General features: G+C 55.7%; 1 protein-coding gene across 1 annotated transcript in view; it reads left to right on the forward strand.

Annotated features, from left to right (window-relative positions):
- The window catches only part of RPTOR (regulatory associated protein of MTOR complex 1), a 331619-nt gene that overhangs the window by 247557 nt on the left and 67884 nt on the right, over positions 1–16178 (forward strand). Inside the window, exon 13 of the mRNA XM_081791320.1 lies at positions 899–1009. Within this exon, the coding sequence (XP_081647446.1) occupies positions 899–1009 (111 nt within the window). The remainder of the gene's footprint in view (positions 1–898; positions 1010–16178) is intronic.

Below are 16178 nucleotides of genomic sequence, written 5' to 3' on the forward strand. Positions count from 1 at the left end.
CTCATTCCGCAGAAGAGTAGAAACGGCCATTGAAAACAGAAAACACTGACAAAAATCAGATCAAAAAGCGACTTGTTTTTCAACAACTACATCAGAAGGAAGGGGGGTATCGTTAGCGGACCTGCCAATTAGAGGAGGTTCAGGAGACCTGTCACCAGCTGCAAACATGGACCTTCTTGGTTCTGTGTGCAAACAACAGTTTAGAATTACAGTCTGAAAAAGCAATATTCATGATAATTAGAAGTTATCTAATTTGTGGTACACACAGCCTTTAATGAGGAAAGGACACAGACCCCGCCCTCAGACTCTGTCCTGGGTGTCCCCCTCCGTCTGTCTTGGAGGGAGACGCTGAGGTGATGGACAAAACCGGGCTCTGCCCAGGTGTCCTTTGTGCCGGGATAGCCTGCTTCTCTGTCGCTGCCCTGCCGAGAGCAGAGACGACCCCCCGGGATGATGCCCCATCCGGATCTGGGCACAGGAGCCCCCGCGGCTGCTCCCCGTCTTAACCAGCAGACTGGCCCATCCCGAGGCGGCAGACGCCTTGTGGTTCGAAGCACGAGAACCGCTATTAAGGGGCCTTGCGCTTTGCTGCCGAGAGCAGACAAGGCCCTCCGAGGGTGGGGACGGCGGGTTCCAGACGGGAAGCCACCCGTCCCTCGTGAGGCGAGCCCCGGTCTCTGGACGCGGCAGGACCGGAGAAGTCCCGCGGCATCTGGGAGCGCGGGGGTGAGGAGGCCGGAGGAAGCCGCTTGCTCTGCGTGAGGCGCGTCCACCCCCACGGCATTCCCACCGCGCCGAAGGCTGCGCACACCGCGTCCCGAGCCGCGCCGTCCGCCCCCGGCGCCGCTCGGCTGCCCGGGAGCCGGTGCTGGCGCTCACTCTCTCTTCTCTCCCCCAGGCCTTGTCTGTGGGCATCTTCCCCTACGTGCTGAAGCTGCTGCAGAGCTCAGCCCGAGAGCTGCGGCCCCTCCTGGTTTTCATCTGGGCCAAGATCCTGGCCGTGGACAGTGTGAGTAGTCCGCGTCGTCCCCGCAGGCGCGAGGCGGGCTCCGTGCGTCGGCCGGCCCGGGCGGCGGCTGCTGCGGAGGTGCTGAGCGCAGCTGGTTTGCCCGCCGTGACGCCGTGTCCTCTGTCCCCCTGCGATGACCCCGCGTTTCTTGTCCTGCTTCACCCAAGCCTCTGCCTTCAGGGCCAGCTCCTCCCTCCCTCTCCAGGCACGGCTGGTGCCCCCTTTCCAGAATAAGGGAGGTGCGTCTCCTTGGGGCCCAGTCCTGGTCACCTGGGCTGCAGCCACGCCATTCGTGTCCCTCACGTGCCGCAGGCCGCCCCCTCCCCGCCCCCTCCAGTCCTCCAGCAGGAAGTGACCCTGACCGCTTCCTTCTTTAAACTCTACCCTGCCTCACCCAGACCCCCACCAGACCTGCTGTGTCCCACCCGTGCTTTTTCCTCCCCACCCTGACCTTGGGGACCTTGGGGACCATCTCCTCCAGCTCTGCTCTCCAGTCTCTGCCCCTCCCTGTCCTCAGGCCTCTGGGGCCGCAGACTCACATCCACTCCACGGAGCCCCACCCTGGGGGCTGTGCTGGAGACTGGAGACAGGCTCGCATCTAGCGGATCAGAGCCCCCCGCTGCAGGGGGGAAGCCCCGTGTCTGAGGGGCTGTGCCGTGAGGGTGAGGGCCTAGAGGGGCTGGAGGCGTACGCGGGGCCCCCTCTAAGTGGAGGGCACCCCACTCTTCAGCCAAGAGGAACCGGTAAAGAGTCCGCAATGGGACAAGATCCAAGCTGTGGTTTTTAACTCGTGGCCTCGACGTAGAGGTTGTAGGTTAGCTGAGGAGGGGCTGGGAGAGTGGGTGTGATGGGGCGATGGTCGGGGAGACCCCCGGTGGGGAGGACCTGTGCCTGAGGGGTGCGGTGAGCCCCGGGGCTGGGGGTGTGGAGGAGGAAGAGCCACGGAAGGAAGGCAAAGCAGGATTGACGAGGTGGGAGGCATGACTCACGGGACACAGAGGGGTTCCAGAGTGGGGGTGAGCGCCGGCCGGGAGCGGGCACCCCCCAGAAGAGGCCCCCGTGCGCGGCACTCAGCTTCAGAAGAACCGTAGATGTGGAGAGGGGAGGAAGCGCGGTGATCACGTGGTCGCTTGCTTGAGGGGTTTGGCGGGCGGGGAGGGGAGTGGGCTTCTCCCTTGTCGCCCCTCCTGCCGGGCACCAGAGCCTCAACCGGCCTGCCCCCTCCCCAGCCGCACCTGGTAGGTGGCCGGGGCCCCACCGCTGCCTCCGCGTTCCAGCAGACCTCCCCCGGCTCGCCTCCGCCCTGCATGCTGCTCCCTGCTCCCCACACCCTCCGCCGTCCTGTGAACGAGCCCCTGCAGCTCCAGGCTGCTGCCGGACCCAGTCCTCCCTCACCTGGGCGCCGAGGCTACCCGCGCACCTTGAGGCCGCCGGAGCTGTGCCGTGGGGCCCGAGCCAGGGGTGATGGCTGCCGGAGGACGCGGGTGTCACGGGCGTTCCCAGGAACACGTGACAGCACAGGTGCATCTGGGCGACGCTGTCTTGGATGACGTTGTGCTCCGTGGTTACTGATTTTGTTTGCTCGCCTGCGTAGCGGCCTTGCTGAGCCTTGCAGTTCTGACCGTTGCCTGGGAGGTTCTCCTGGCCTTTCTGCACAGCCGCTCATAGCGGCTGCAGACAAGTCCCGGGAGGTGGCTCAGTCCCCATCTGTCGGCCTCAGTCCTTTCCCTGGTCCCCTGGTACCGACCAGAAAGAACATTGTCGACCAGACGCAGGGTCCACTCACCTCAGTGTTCCTGGTCCCCATGGTCCTCTCGGTGCTGGAAACAGCCTCCCTCCTGCTCGCCGCACCCAAGGCTAACCTTGACCTCAGGTCAGCCTTGACCCTCCTTGGGCCCAGTGCCCTGCGCATAGCTGTACCCACAGAATGTTCCGTTGCTTGTCTGCTCCGTGATGATGACTAGAACGTTAGAGGTTTTGACAAAATATTTACCTTCCTATCTGTGGAACTAACTTCAGACGAGCAATGACTTCTCTGGAAGATTGGCCAAAACTTTGCTAGACTAAAGAGTTAAAAATCTGAATTTGGGCCCTGCCTCCCTCGTTTTCTCCAGCGAGCCGCTTTCATTTCCCATCCCCCGCCCCTCTGTGCTTCCAGCGGCGTGGTATGAAGATGACAGCCGTGACCTGGAACTTTTAGAATGAAAGGAATCACAGTGTAAGTCTAGCGTCTGTCCGGCTGGTGTCCCGTACACAGAAACCCTCTCTGGCCGATCGGAAAGCCTGGTGTTGTGGGCAAGGAACGTACCTTTCGGTCAGTTCTCTTTTGCCCCTCACGTCTCACCAAAGAGCCGTGCTCTGGGAACAGGAGGACAGAAGGGCTCTTCCAGGGAAGTCGTTCTGAAACTTCCCTTGTCCTTCAATGTCTCCGTTTTCTCAACGGCACATCTGAAAATGTACTGATCCCGTTACCCGGTCCTGGGCCGAGCAGAGCACGTGTCGAGGTTCCTGGGTGCGTAGGGCGCCCAGCTCAGACCGCAGCAGCCCGTGGCAGGAGAGGGACAGAAGAGGGCGCCCCTAGGCCCACCTCCCTGCCGGTGGGCCACCAGCGCTCTCGTCCCCGCGGAACCTCTGCTACCTGTCAGTGCCTAGAACCAGACTGTGTGTGCGTTTAGTCCCGGGAGTGTCTGTTTCTGCTTCAGTCTTTGCTGTGTGTGTCAAAAGGACGGCCCTTGTGCCTGCACCTCGCCACTGCGTTCTCGCGGGATCTGGGTGGTCATCGTACTTCTGCACGCCAAAGACCGCCTCCCGGCACATCTGTCTCGGGGGGCCTGCGTGTCTCCTGCATGTGCTGGATGCGGGCGCCCACCGTGAGCACACCTGCTACAGCTCCCCCGCCCCCTGCTCGAGGGAGTCTCAGGGCCCGCGCTGAAGGACTTACACGTTTAATGACGCTGCAGCCAGCTGGAAGTGTCCGGGCCTTCAGTGCCGCTGTACCTGCCCGCGGGCGCCAGGGACCTTTCCGTGAACTCGTTCTTAAGCAGCCCGTGGCACCTGTTTATTCAAAGGCCGTCATCCTACTGAGAGACCTTTTGAAATATTTCCAGCTGAGTCTGAGTGCCATTCACCTCCACCTTCCTTTTCGTGATCACTCGGATGGCTTCCCGGAGATGACAGTTACGTGTGCTTTGGTGGGGGGGGGCGGGGTTGGTGGTTCCCTTCCCTCGTTTGCATCTGGCCAGAAGTCACACTGGGTCCCCGCCGGCCTCCACGGGCTCTCGGGCTGTGGCAGAGCTCACCGGGTCGTTGAGTGGCCACTGGGAGGGTCAGGGATGGCCACGCTAGGATGAACGTCTGCGTGAACACAGGGCACTTCCTGAGGGCGGAGGGTGGGGTGGCCCACGCAGGGCGGACCCCAGCTGAGGGGCAAGTTCAGGGCCTCTTCTTAGGCCACAGGAATGTGCTGAGCACACACCATGGGCCATCACGGGGGGGGGGGGGGGGGGGGGGAGGGGGGGAGGTGGGGGGAGGCCAGAAGCGCTTCAGCCGCGTCTGGGAGGAGGAGCAGGGCCGACGGACCGGTGCCAAGTGACCGAGGGGCGGCACACGCTGCGGGGACAGGTGGCACAGGAGAGCCTTTCCCGTTGTCCCCGCGGAACCGGTCCCGGGAGGGTCTCTCCCCAGATCACCTGTGCAGCGTGTGGGTCTGCACCCGCCTCCACTACTGAGCGAAACGACCGGGAGCGTGAAGAAGCGGGGATCCGCGATCCACGACGAGGAGAAAGACCCGCCGACACCCACCTGACCCCTCGCAGGTGTGAGAACTAGCCGAGAAGGACGTGGAAACCGTTGCCAGAAACCTGCTCCGCATAAAAAGCTCCACTGGAACTCGAAGCCCTCAGAGGGCCGGCTGGGCCTCGCGGAGAGGGAAGCCGCAGCGGGCCGTGAGAAACGTGCCGGGCAGGATCGACAGCCCGACCGCCGGCTGCCCGCCGCAGAAGAGCTTCGGCAGCGCGGTCTGTGCACACGGGCACAGGGAGCACAGCCAGGCTCTTACAAACCGAAGGAGCATCTCTGAGTCGTGGGTCACCTGCAGGTGGCCTGACGTGTGTACTCGGAGCCGCTGACGGGCCAGCGGGAAAAACCTCCCAAGAAACGGGCTCAGAAATGTCCAAATTTTCCAATTTGATGAAAACTACAAGCCCACAGGCCCGGGAAGCTCCAGGAACCCCACGCGCAGGGAACGTGAAAACCACCCGAGTCCTAACCTAATTGCTTAAAAACGTGATCAATATGAGAACCAGAAGCAGCCGATAAAAGGGAACAGAGGGGCAAGGAGAAGGAAGACAGCGGGCTGCCAGCCGGGGGCCGCACCAGCAGGGGGACGGCGGGCTGGCGCCCTAACGTCCCCGAAGAAAAGCCGCCGGCCTGGCCTTCTGTGCGCAGCGGGAGGCTCTCTGCAGGTGGCGGCAGAGTGAGGACTTCGCAAGACACTCGACACCGGAGGGTGGCAGCCCGGCGGACCCACACCACGAGGAGCATTAGCGAGGGTCCCCAGGCAGAAAGGCGCGCGGTGCACACGCAGGCACGGGAGCCCCACGAGTAAGCCTGACTTCCTGCGCCTTGAATCTGTCAAAGGTCATCTGCCGGACCAGACAGTAGTCCCCGTGCGCTGGGGGTTGGTGGCGTGCACACCAGCGACGCATGCGGTCACAGCAGGGACGTGGGGGTGGGGCAGAAATTGAAGAAAGGCTCCGGTCAGCTTCTCGCGCTTCATGCGATGTGCTACCGCCTGGAGGTGGACCGCGAGGAAGAGGCAGCCCGCGCACCTCGAGGCCATCACTGCCATGCTTTTGCGGGGAGAGCCCCCTCGCCAGCAGAAGAGGTCCCCTGAGGCCGTGAATGTGTACAAGGGTCACGCAGAAAAGAAGGTAAGGAGAGGGGGACGAGGACTAGATGGCACCTACAGAAGATCGCGGGCGCGTGGATTTGGGCGTAACCGTGTCGGTGGTGACCGTGTAAGCGGTCCGACGGCCCGGCTGGAAGGCAGAGGTGGCCGGATGGATCTAGGAAGCGAGAGCAGACCGCGTGCTGCTCGTGGGAAATGCGCCTCCGGTGCAAGGACACGACCAGCCTGGAGGTGGGAGGTACTCGGCGCGACCGTCAAGCGAAGGAGGCCGGACGCCCGCGTTAGCAGCAGCGCGGAAACGCCCGTGTTTCCGGGCAGCCGGTGTCTCTGGGGGGAAAGGACTTGCGCGAGAGGAGCCCGGGAGCTCCTCTGGAGCTGCCAGGAGAGGCGGAGGGTCCACCACCGTACCCGGGGAAGCCGGGGCTCCTGGAGAAGACGGCACGGCGAGGAGAAGGGAAATCCGTGCGGAACACCCCTCCTGTCCACGTGCCGGGAGCACACGGCACCGCGGGCCGCAGCGCAGCCCTGGATGATAGGAAGACTTCCAAACACGGGCAGACGAAGCACGCTTTTAAATAAGTAAGTGTTCAAATGTTTAAATTATAAGATGAAATTTTAACAAGTAATGTAAGTATAAGATGCATGAAATATTTAAAACATATAAATGGTATATACGTGACATAAATATTTATATAAGATGATATGTGTAGTTTTAAATATTTATGTGTAAAATACACAGATGGGAGTACATCAGACTAAAGAGCTGAAGAGGCAGCCTGTGGAACTGGAGACGGTATTTTCGAGCTGTCTATCTGACAAGGGGTTAATACCCAACATATACAAGGACTCATATAACTTCATAGCAAAGACCCAGACGATCCCGTTAAACAATGGACAGAGGACCTGAGTAGACCTTTTTCCAAAGAAGACACACAGAGGACCAGCAGGTCCGCGGAAAGACGCTCCGCATCACTCATCACGAGGAAACGCGATAGAAACCACACTGAGACGTCACCTCACGCCCGTCAGGTTGGCTGTCCTCAAAAACCCGGAGTTGCCGCGCGTAGGCGAGGCCATGGAGAGAACAGAACAAAACGGGCACTGTCGGTGGGAGCGTAAACTGGTGCGGCCACTGGGGAGAGCAGCGTGGAGGGTCCTCAGGAAATTCAAAATGGAACCTCTGTCCGTTCCCACCAGTGGGCGGAGCACCAGAGGGAATGCAACCCGGCCCCGCGGAGACACCGCAGCCCCGTGTTCACCGCAGCGTTCTTCACAGCCAAGCACGGAGACGACCCTGAGCAGATGAACGGATACGGAAGGGTCGCACGCACACACACGCACACACACACACACACGCACACTGGAGAAAAGAAGAAAATCCTGCTGTCTGTGACGAGATGGTTGAAGCTGGAGGGCACTGTGCGAAGTGAGATAAGCCACACGGAGAAGGACAGATACCACCTGATCCCATCCACTTGGGGAATCTAAAAAAGTCGAACTTCCAGAACCAGAGAGAGAGAGAGAGAGAGAGAGAGAGACAGAGAGAGAGAGACGGTGGTTGGGGGGGGGCTGCCAGTGGCGGACACGGGGAGGTGCGTGTAGAAAAGCACACACCTCCAGTTCTACGCGGAGCCGGGCTGTGACGTGCGGCCCCATGACCGCAGTGACAGTTCCATATGTGCACTCAAAAGCTGCTGACGTGGTACACCTCCAGTGTTCTCATCACACCAAACAAAATAACCGTGAGCTCGTGGATGCGTCCGTTAACCTGATTGTGCGATCATTTCACGGCGGATGTGTGCATCAAACCCTTACGCCGAATACACGAAAATTGTATGTATTTCCGTTTGTCGGTTACGGCTCAGTAAAGCTAGAAAAAATATGTATGATTTATACCACAACATACAACTTTTACTGATAAAGTTTATTATAATTATATCATTTATACGAAAATGTAAAGTCAGTGAAATAAAACTTGTTTAATGATATTTTTCAAAAAGGTCTGAGGGGAAGTAAAAAATACCTTGAACTGAATGCCAGCGAAAACCCAGCACACGAGGACAAGTGGGGGCACAGCTCGGCAGCGCTGAGAGGGAAATTGGCACCACTACAGGGCATCCGTCGGGAAACGGGAGGTTTTAAATCACTGACCTCAGCTTCAGCCCTAAGATATCAGTGAAAGAAAAGCAGATTAAACCCGAAGGAAGTAGGAGAAAGGAAATAAAGATCACAGTGGAAATCAATGCAAAAGAAAACAGAAAAGCAATAAAGAAAATCTGTTCAAGCAGAAGCTGGTTCTTAGAGCAGATCAATGAGTAAACAGCTACCCAGATACTGATCTCATTTCCTCTGGTTAGACACCCATTAGTGTTATTGCTGCATCGTAGGGCGGTTCTATTTTTAGGTTTTTGAGGAACCTCTATACTGTTCCCAGAGTGGCAAAAAGAAAAGCAGACGCCAATTCCCAAATCAGGAATGAGAGGTGGCATCGCGGAAGGTTCTAGAAACATTAAGGGAATAATACGTGAATAGTATGAACAACTCCATGCCAGAGCACTCAGTAAGTTTGATGAAAAAGACACATTCCTGGAATGACACAAGTTTCTCACTTGAGAAGTGAGTCAGAATAGTACCGTGTCTGTTAAGAAATTGGATTTGTGTTTTGAAACGTTCCTGCAAAGAAAACTCCAGGTCCAGCGGCTTCACTGGCGAGTTCTAGCAAGCGTCACTGAGGGAATGGGTACAAACAAGCACTCGGCCGTGTCATTCCACTGCTGGCAGGAAGTGCCCGGTGCCAGATCCAGACCACACATCACAGACCGGCGTCCTTTGTGAAGATCAAACGCTCCAAATAAGACTAGTAAATCAGGGGCACCTGAGGGGCTCGGGCAGCTGAGCGTCCGACTCTTGGTATCGACTCAGGTCATGATCCCACGGTTTGTGAGACCGAGCCCACATTGGTCTTGGGACCGGTCTTGGGACTCTCTCTCTTTCTCTTTCTCTCTCCCTCTCTCTCCCTCTCTCTCCCTCTCTCTCCGCCCCTCCCCCCTTCCCCACTCACATGCGTGCATGCTCACTCACTTTCTCTCTCAAACTGAATAAACTTAAAATATTTAAAAAATTAAAATTTAAAAAGCTTCAGTAAATCAAATTCAGCTGCATATAAAAAGGCTAAAAACTCATGACCTAGTGGAATTTATTTCAGGAATGCAAGATTGTTTAATGATTAAAAAAAAATCACGTAGGGGCGCCTGGGTGGCTCAGTCGGTTAAGCGTCCGACTTCAGCTCAGGTCACGATCTCACGGTCCGTGGGTTCGAGCCCCGCGTCGGGCTCTGGGCTGATGGCTCAGAGCGTGGAGCCTGCTTCCGATTCTGTGTCTCCCTCTCTCTCTGCCCCTCCCCCATTCATGCTCTGTCACTCTCTGTCTCTCTCTGTCTCAAAAATAAATAAAAACGTTAAAAAAAAAAATCACGTAGTTTACCATATTAACAGTCACAAAAACCGTATTATCATTCTCAGTGGACACAAAGAAAGCATTCGACCAAATCTAAAATCTATTTCAGGGGCGCCTGGGTGGCGCAGTCGGTTGAGCATCCGACTTCAGCCAGGTCACGATCTCACGGTCCGTGAGTTTGAGCCCCGCATCAGGCTCTGGGCTGATGGCTCGGAGCCTGGAGCCTGTTTCCGATTCTGTGTCTCCCTCTCTGTCTGCCCCTCCCCCGTTCATGCTCTGTCTCTCTCTGTCCCAAAAATAAATTAAAAAAAAAACGTTGAAAAAAAAAATTAAAAAAAAAAAATAAATAAAATCTATTTCAGACTTCAAAAAAAACCAGAAAAAAGCTCTTCGCAAACCAGTCACAGAAGGGAACTTCCTCCGCATGATGAACAGCATCTACAAAAACTGTTAACGGCCAACATCACACTTAATGGTGAAAAGTCTCAACACTAGGATGAGAAACAAGACAGGGGTGTCTGCCCTCATCATTTCTCTCCAGTGTTGTACTCGAAGCCCTGGGGAGTACAAGAAAAATAAAGGCATCCAGGTCGGAAAGGAAAGCGTTTAACTGTCTCCGTTTTCAATCAACATGATTCTCTTTGTAGAAAAGCTAATTGAATCTATTTAAAAAAACAAACAAACCCACAACGACTACCACTGAGTGAACTCAGTAAGGTTGTAGGTTATAAGGTCAACACACAACAATCTCTTTGGTTTGTATATACTGTTGATCAACCATGGGAAGTTGAAATCAAAGTAAAAAACATTTACAACAGTATCAAAAATATAAAATACTTAAGGACGAATTCAGCAACACATGTGCAAGACTTCTGTACTTGAAACTACAATCCATTGGCAAGAGAAATTACAGAAAATCTAGATAAGTGGAGAAATCCCATCATCATGGGCCCTGACTACAAATCCATATATGAAAATGCAAAGGGCCTAAGAGTAAACAAAACAACTTTCTTTTTTAAAAAAAGAACAACATTAAGGGATTAATACTACCTAGTGTCAAGACTTACCCGTATCTGTAAACAGTCAGCACTGAAAGTGGCATGAAAACGGGTAGTGGAACCAAATGAGAAGTCAGGAGCTGCCCCCACATGTATGTGGTCAACTGATTTGCAACAAAGATGCAAATCGTTCAGCCCCCCAGAAAGGAGTGTCTTTTCGCCATGTGGCTTTGGGACAATTAGACATCCAGATGCAAACAAATGAGTCTGCACCTCATACCGCATTAAAAAGTTCACCCAAGGGGCGCCTGGGTGGCGCAGTCGGTTAAGCGTCCGACTTCAGCCAGGTCACGATCTCGCGGTCCGTGAGTTCGAGCCCCGCGTCAGGCTCTGGGCTGATGGCTCGGAGCCTGGAGCCTGTTTCCGATTCTGTGTCTCCCTCTCTCTGCCCCTCCCCCGTTCATGCTCTGTCTCTCTCTGTCCCAAAAATAAATAAAAAAAACGTTGAAAAAAAAATTAAAAAAAAAAAAAAAAAAAAAAAGTTCACCCAAAATGGGGACGTATTTGCACATCATTTACCTAATACAAACTCTTAGATCACATAGGGAACTCTCAAAGCTCAACATGAAAACAGACACACAAACCAAAAAACGGGCAAAGGGTTTGAATAGTCACTTCACGAAGGAAGTAGTATGCTGACAGAAGAGCACCCGAAAAGTTGCCGCTTGCCTTTTGTCCCTGGAGAACACAAATGAAACCAGCCCGACACCGGCACGCGGCTGCTAGAATGTCCAAAATCCAAACACTGTCCAGCCCGGGCGCGGATTTGGAGAAACGCACATGGCACACCCACCCGAAGGCACACGTCTGTTCGGAAGTTATACGCGATGTTTATGGTGGCTTTATTTGTAATAGCCAAACAACAGAAGTAGCCCAAAAGACCATCAATGGGCGTGAATAAGCAAACAGCGATTTATCCACACGGGGCAGTACTGCTAGGCGATAAAAAAGGATATACTGGCCCCAAAATAGCTGAGGGAAAGAAGCCAGTAAAAGAAGGGTGTTCACTATGTAATTCCATTTATATAAAATTCTAGAAAATGTAAACCGTACTCACAGAGAACAGATGGCTGCCGGTTGGCGGGGGGGGGGGGGGGGCAGTTCGGAAGGGGCACAAGGAAAGTTTTGAGGGCAGAGGTTGCTTACCTTGATTGTGGGCATGGCTTCATGGGTGTGTACGTATGTCCAAAATTACTGAAATCTGTATTTTTAGATGTGCGCTTTTTTGTATATCGCTTCAACCTCAGAGCTGTTAAGAATTTCAAATGGTGGGGGCACGTGGGTGGCTCAGTCGGTTCAGTGTCCAACTTTGGCTCAGGTCATGATCTCATGGTTCACGGGTCCAAGCCCCGCGTCGGGCTCTGTGCTGACAGCTCAGAACCTGGAGCCTGCTTTGGATTCTGTGTCTCCCTTCCCCTCTCTCTGCCTCTCCCCTGCTTGTCTCTCTCCCTCTTTCTCTCTCAAAAATAAATAAAACGGGCGTCTGGGTGGCTCAGTCCGTTAAGCGTCCGACTTCAGCTCAGGTCATGGTCTCATGGTTTGTGAGTTCGAGCCCCACATCAGGCTCTGTGCTGACAGCTCGGAGCCTGGAGCCTGCTTCGGATTCTGTGTCTCTTTCTCTCTCTGCCTCTCCCCCACTTGCACTCTGTCTCTCAAAAATAAATAAATGTTAAAAAAATTATTTTTTAAATTTCAAATTGCAGAACAGTCTACGCACAACTGTACCGTCCCTTCTAGATTTTCAATTCGACAAAGACAACAAAATGTGCGGAAGTTGTTCTAGACAAAGACTCGTAATGTGTGACCAGTAAGTGCCGGTCTAGATCCTGGACCCACAACCAAAAGCTGTAAGAGACATTGTTTGACCATTGAGAGAAATTTGAATGGAGACGAGATATTTGATAATAGCGTGGCATCGATGCTGAATGTCTTGAGTGACAGTGGTTTGTGGTTATGTAAGAGAACGTCCTTTTTCTCAGGAAAGTTTCCAGGCAAAGCCTCACGCCATCCGTAACTTTGAAAAAGTGCAGACAAGCACAGGGGAAGCGAGAGGGGGAGCGCACACGGTGCAGAATATTTAAATTGTCCTTGAGGTCGTGTGATGGGGTCACAGGTCAAGAGCAGTGTCACAGGAGGATGAGAAAGCGTACGAAGCGTGGCCAAACCTGCAGTCTCTGAGGGCCGTGCTCCGGGAGGGTGGTGCTGGCTGGTGACCCTCAGACCCCTTATTATCCTTTTTCTTTCTGCTAATTAACCAGACTGAGGGAGGGGAGACGGGCAAAGAGCCCTGCAAGCCGGGTTGCGGTTGTCTGGGGTTTATCCGGAGGCACCGTGAAGATGCAGTTCAGGCAGACTTTCCCAAGTTCCACTCAGTAAAGGTTTATCATAGTGCCACCAGGGCACCGAGGGCACGCTGTCTGCGAATTTGGAAAAACGCTCTGTGTCGCATTCATGAAGTCAATCCAAATGTGGGGATACACAGAGCTTCGCCGTGTGTGAGGCAGTTGTGGGACCAGAAAGAACATACTCTGTGAGTAAAAGCGGATGAATTTTATTTCTGTGCCCTCACACCTATGCTGGCTCCCCTCCGCGGTCCCAGAACATGTGCTGATTTCCCTACAGAATAATCCCATCACCGCCCCCCCCCCCCCCCACTGGCTCTGATGTCACCAGCTTCTCTTCCTGCACCTGCACCCGTCCCGCCGCCCCCTCCAGGCTCGCACAGAAAAGCTCAGTGGAGAAAATGAGTGGGTATAGTCTCCTCTCCCATCCTGTGAGGACTCGGGTCCCCCAGACCCAAGTGTGCCCAGGAGGGCCGGAGACTTCTCAGTCCAGAGCCTGCCGTCCCGGTGGCCCGGCCCCTGCGAGGGGCTGGCCCGCTCAGGCCCTGGGGCAGACATTACTCCTGTGCTGGCAGCTTGTGTATCTCTCTGTCTCTGACTGCCTTGTTCCTACAGGTTTTATGTTAATAAATCACTTTTTAGGACAGGTTACATTTACAGAAAACCTAGAACAGGAAATAAAGTTCCCATGGGCCCCACACCCACTTTCCCCCATTGTTAACATCTTAAGGGATGACACTGCCACTAGCCAAAGTCCGCACTCCATTCGAGTGTCCTTGGTTTTCCTGTCGTCCCCTTTCCGCTCCATTCGTCACGTCTCCCCAGGCGTCTCCGGGCTGAGCCGTCTCTCACGTCGTCCCTGGTTTCGGGTGGCCCGGCGGTTCTGGGGGTGCTGGGGCCGTCCCTCCGTTGGGGTGTGTCTGATGTCGGGTGATGGGCTCGGGGAGGAAGACCGCAGAGGCAGAGGGCCCTTCTCATCACCTCACATCAGGGGTCCGTGCCGTCAACATGATGCGTCACCGCGGACGGGACCTTGACCGCCTGGCTGAGGTGTGTTTCCGGGTGTCTCCACGTGCCCCCCCGTCCCAAACCCCGCTTCTGCCATTTTCTCTCTACAAGGAGGTCACCGTGGTGCTCTGGGATTTTTGTTACGTGGCCGGCTTTATGTCTGAGGTCGAACACGGTTCCTTTACTATCCTTCATTGTTTTTTTAAAATCTGAATATTGTTCTTTTCATCTCTCGCCCTTATCGCTGGATTAGCCTTATTTTATAAGGTTTGGTGTCGGAGCTGTTTTCTTTCGTGTTTGCATTCCCAGGGTTTTGTGTATTCACTCAGTTCCCTTCCCGGCCAGCCTTCCTGCCCCACCGCCCGGCCCCGGCAGGTGCTCGGGCAGAGGGCAGTGAAGGAGCTGGGGGGGCCACAGCCAGGCCGGAGTCCCCAGGAGAGCCCCGGGCCCGTGTCCGGCTTGCCGTAGGCACTTGATGAATGTTACCCTTCCCGCCTGCTCATTTTGACATCAATAATTAAATTGCTTTGATGGTCCATTTAATTTCCATACTATGGGTTATAAAGTGCAGAGAATAAACTAAATCTTAGCGTCGGGGAGCACAAGTCTGCATGTCTCACGAAGCCGTCGCCCGCGAGGATGTGCCATTTCGGTGGACGTGAGGTGCCGTTCGTGTCGTTTGGTAAACTACAGCTGCCACGCGTCCCTTCGTAGCCGTCATCCCAGTTACGTGAGGCGGCTGCGTTTCAGAGGCCCCCGGAGTGGGTTTCGCCCCGGAGGTGATTCGGATCCACCCCCGCGGGCCCCCTGGAGAACTGTGGACCCGGAGAGTATGTCGCAGGAGCCGGGGGCTGCCCCTTCCCACACCTGCCCGGGAAGAGGCCAGGCCCGGCCAGACTCGCACTTTGGTAAAAGGCCAGGTTGCTGCTGAGCGTGTCTGTCCCTGGCAGGAGGGAGACCGTCGTTTCCAGATGCCTCTGGATTTCCAGGAGTGAAATGAGAAGCCAAGGGAGGAAGCAGGAGGTTGTCACCACCGCTGTCAGGTCGTCGGGCCCATTGTAGCATGAATGGGTGCAGTGACTCAGGCTGCAGGGGACTTCCTGGTGAGAGGAGCTGAAGCGTCAGCCTGCTGCTGAGGGCAATCAAGACAGGCCGTCTTTTTGGGTGATGACTCAGGCCCTGTGATTCATTGTCAGGCTGGGCTGAATTGCTCACCGGCTCTGCGGCACTGATCTGAGCGAGGACGAGGACGGGGGTGTGGGTCAGCCCGCGAGGAGAGCGAGGACGAGGACGACGGGCGTGCGGGTCAGCGCGCGAGCGCAGCCCAGCAGGACCCGACTCTTACATGTCTTACGAAAAGGGCGACCACAGTTCTGGTGTGCGGGGCCTGGAGTCAAGGCTGGGTTGTGGTACGGTCCGGGGCCGCCAGCTGAGTCGCCTTTCCCACCCGGGACCGTGAGGCTGCGCCTGGCGGCGACCCGGGTCCGGGCTCTGGGTAGAAGCCCACAGTGCACGGCAGGGAGAGGCCGGGCCTCGCCGTCCTGGCCCTGCGGCTCACAGCTCTAGACCCAGGAAAGCCCATCCCTCCTGCTTCCACGGGCCTCTAGACCGACTCGTCCACACTGGAAGCGGTTACCGGGTGTGATTAACATCCCGGATTGCATAATGCTTCTCCACGTACACGTCGGCTTTTTTATTTGCTCGGCAAACGCTTAGTGGCCCTCTGATGGGAACCAGGCTGCGCGACATTCCGGGACCATAGAGAGTAATAATCAGGGTTTTGTCCTCAGAGCTGAGAGTGTAGCAAAGCAGGGACCAGAGTAACGAGCTCACCTGAAGGCAGCCACTCGGGGAGTCCAGCCACAGTAAGACCCAAAAGAAGGTCTCGAGAGTGGCTGGGCTGACCTGAGAGGCTGTGCCCAGAGGGTGCTCGGATGCCCGCGGTGGGGACGACAGGCCAGGAGCCAAGACACGGATGCACGGAGATGCATCCTGTCAAACGAGGTGTGAGTGCGAGCACCCGGTATCGGAGGGGGAGGAGGCTAAGGGCAGGGGGTCTCTTTGTTCAGAAGCATTTCTCCGTCACCGCTGCCCGTTCTGCCCCTGGGTAACTGACACCAAGTGGGGGAGAACCCCATGCGGCATGGCTCAGTGTGACCCTCAGGGACAGTTTCCGGGCCTGGCTGGGAAAGTAGGGCTGCGCTACAGAAATAAACAGTTCAGATGAGTCCAGGAGTCTCAGATGAGCGCCAGGAACCGCGGGTCCCAGTGCAGCAGAAGGACCGGCACCGGGGTGAGGGCCGCTCTCCGGCCCAGGCCAGAATCCACCCAGGCAGAGCAGAGGTCCCCTGGGCCCGGCGGACAGAGACACAGGAACTGACCGCTCTCTGGTGGCT

This window comes from Panthera onca, chromosome E1 (assembly GCF_046562875.1).
Source record: "Panthera onca isolate mPanOnc1 chromosome E1, mPanOnc1 haplotype 2, whole genome shotgun sequence".
NCBI classification, from domain to species: domain Eukaryota; kingdom Metazoa; phylum Chordata; class Mammalia; order Carnivora; family Felidae; genus Panthera; species Panthera onca.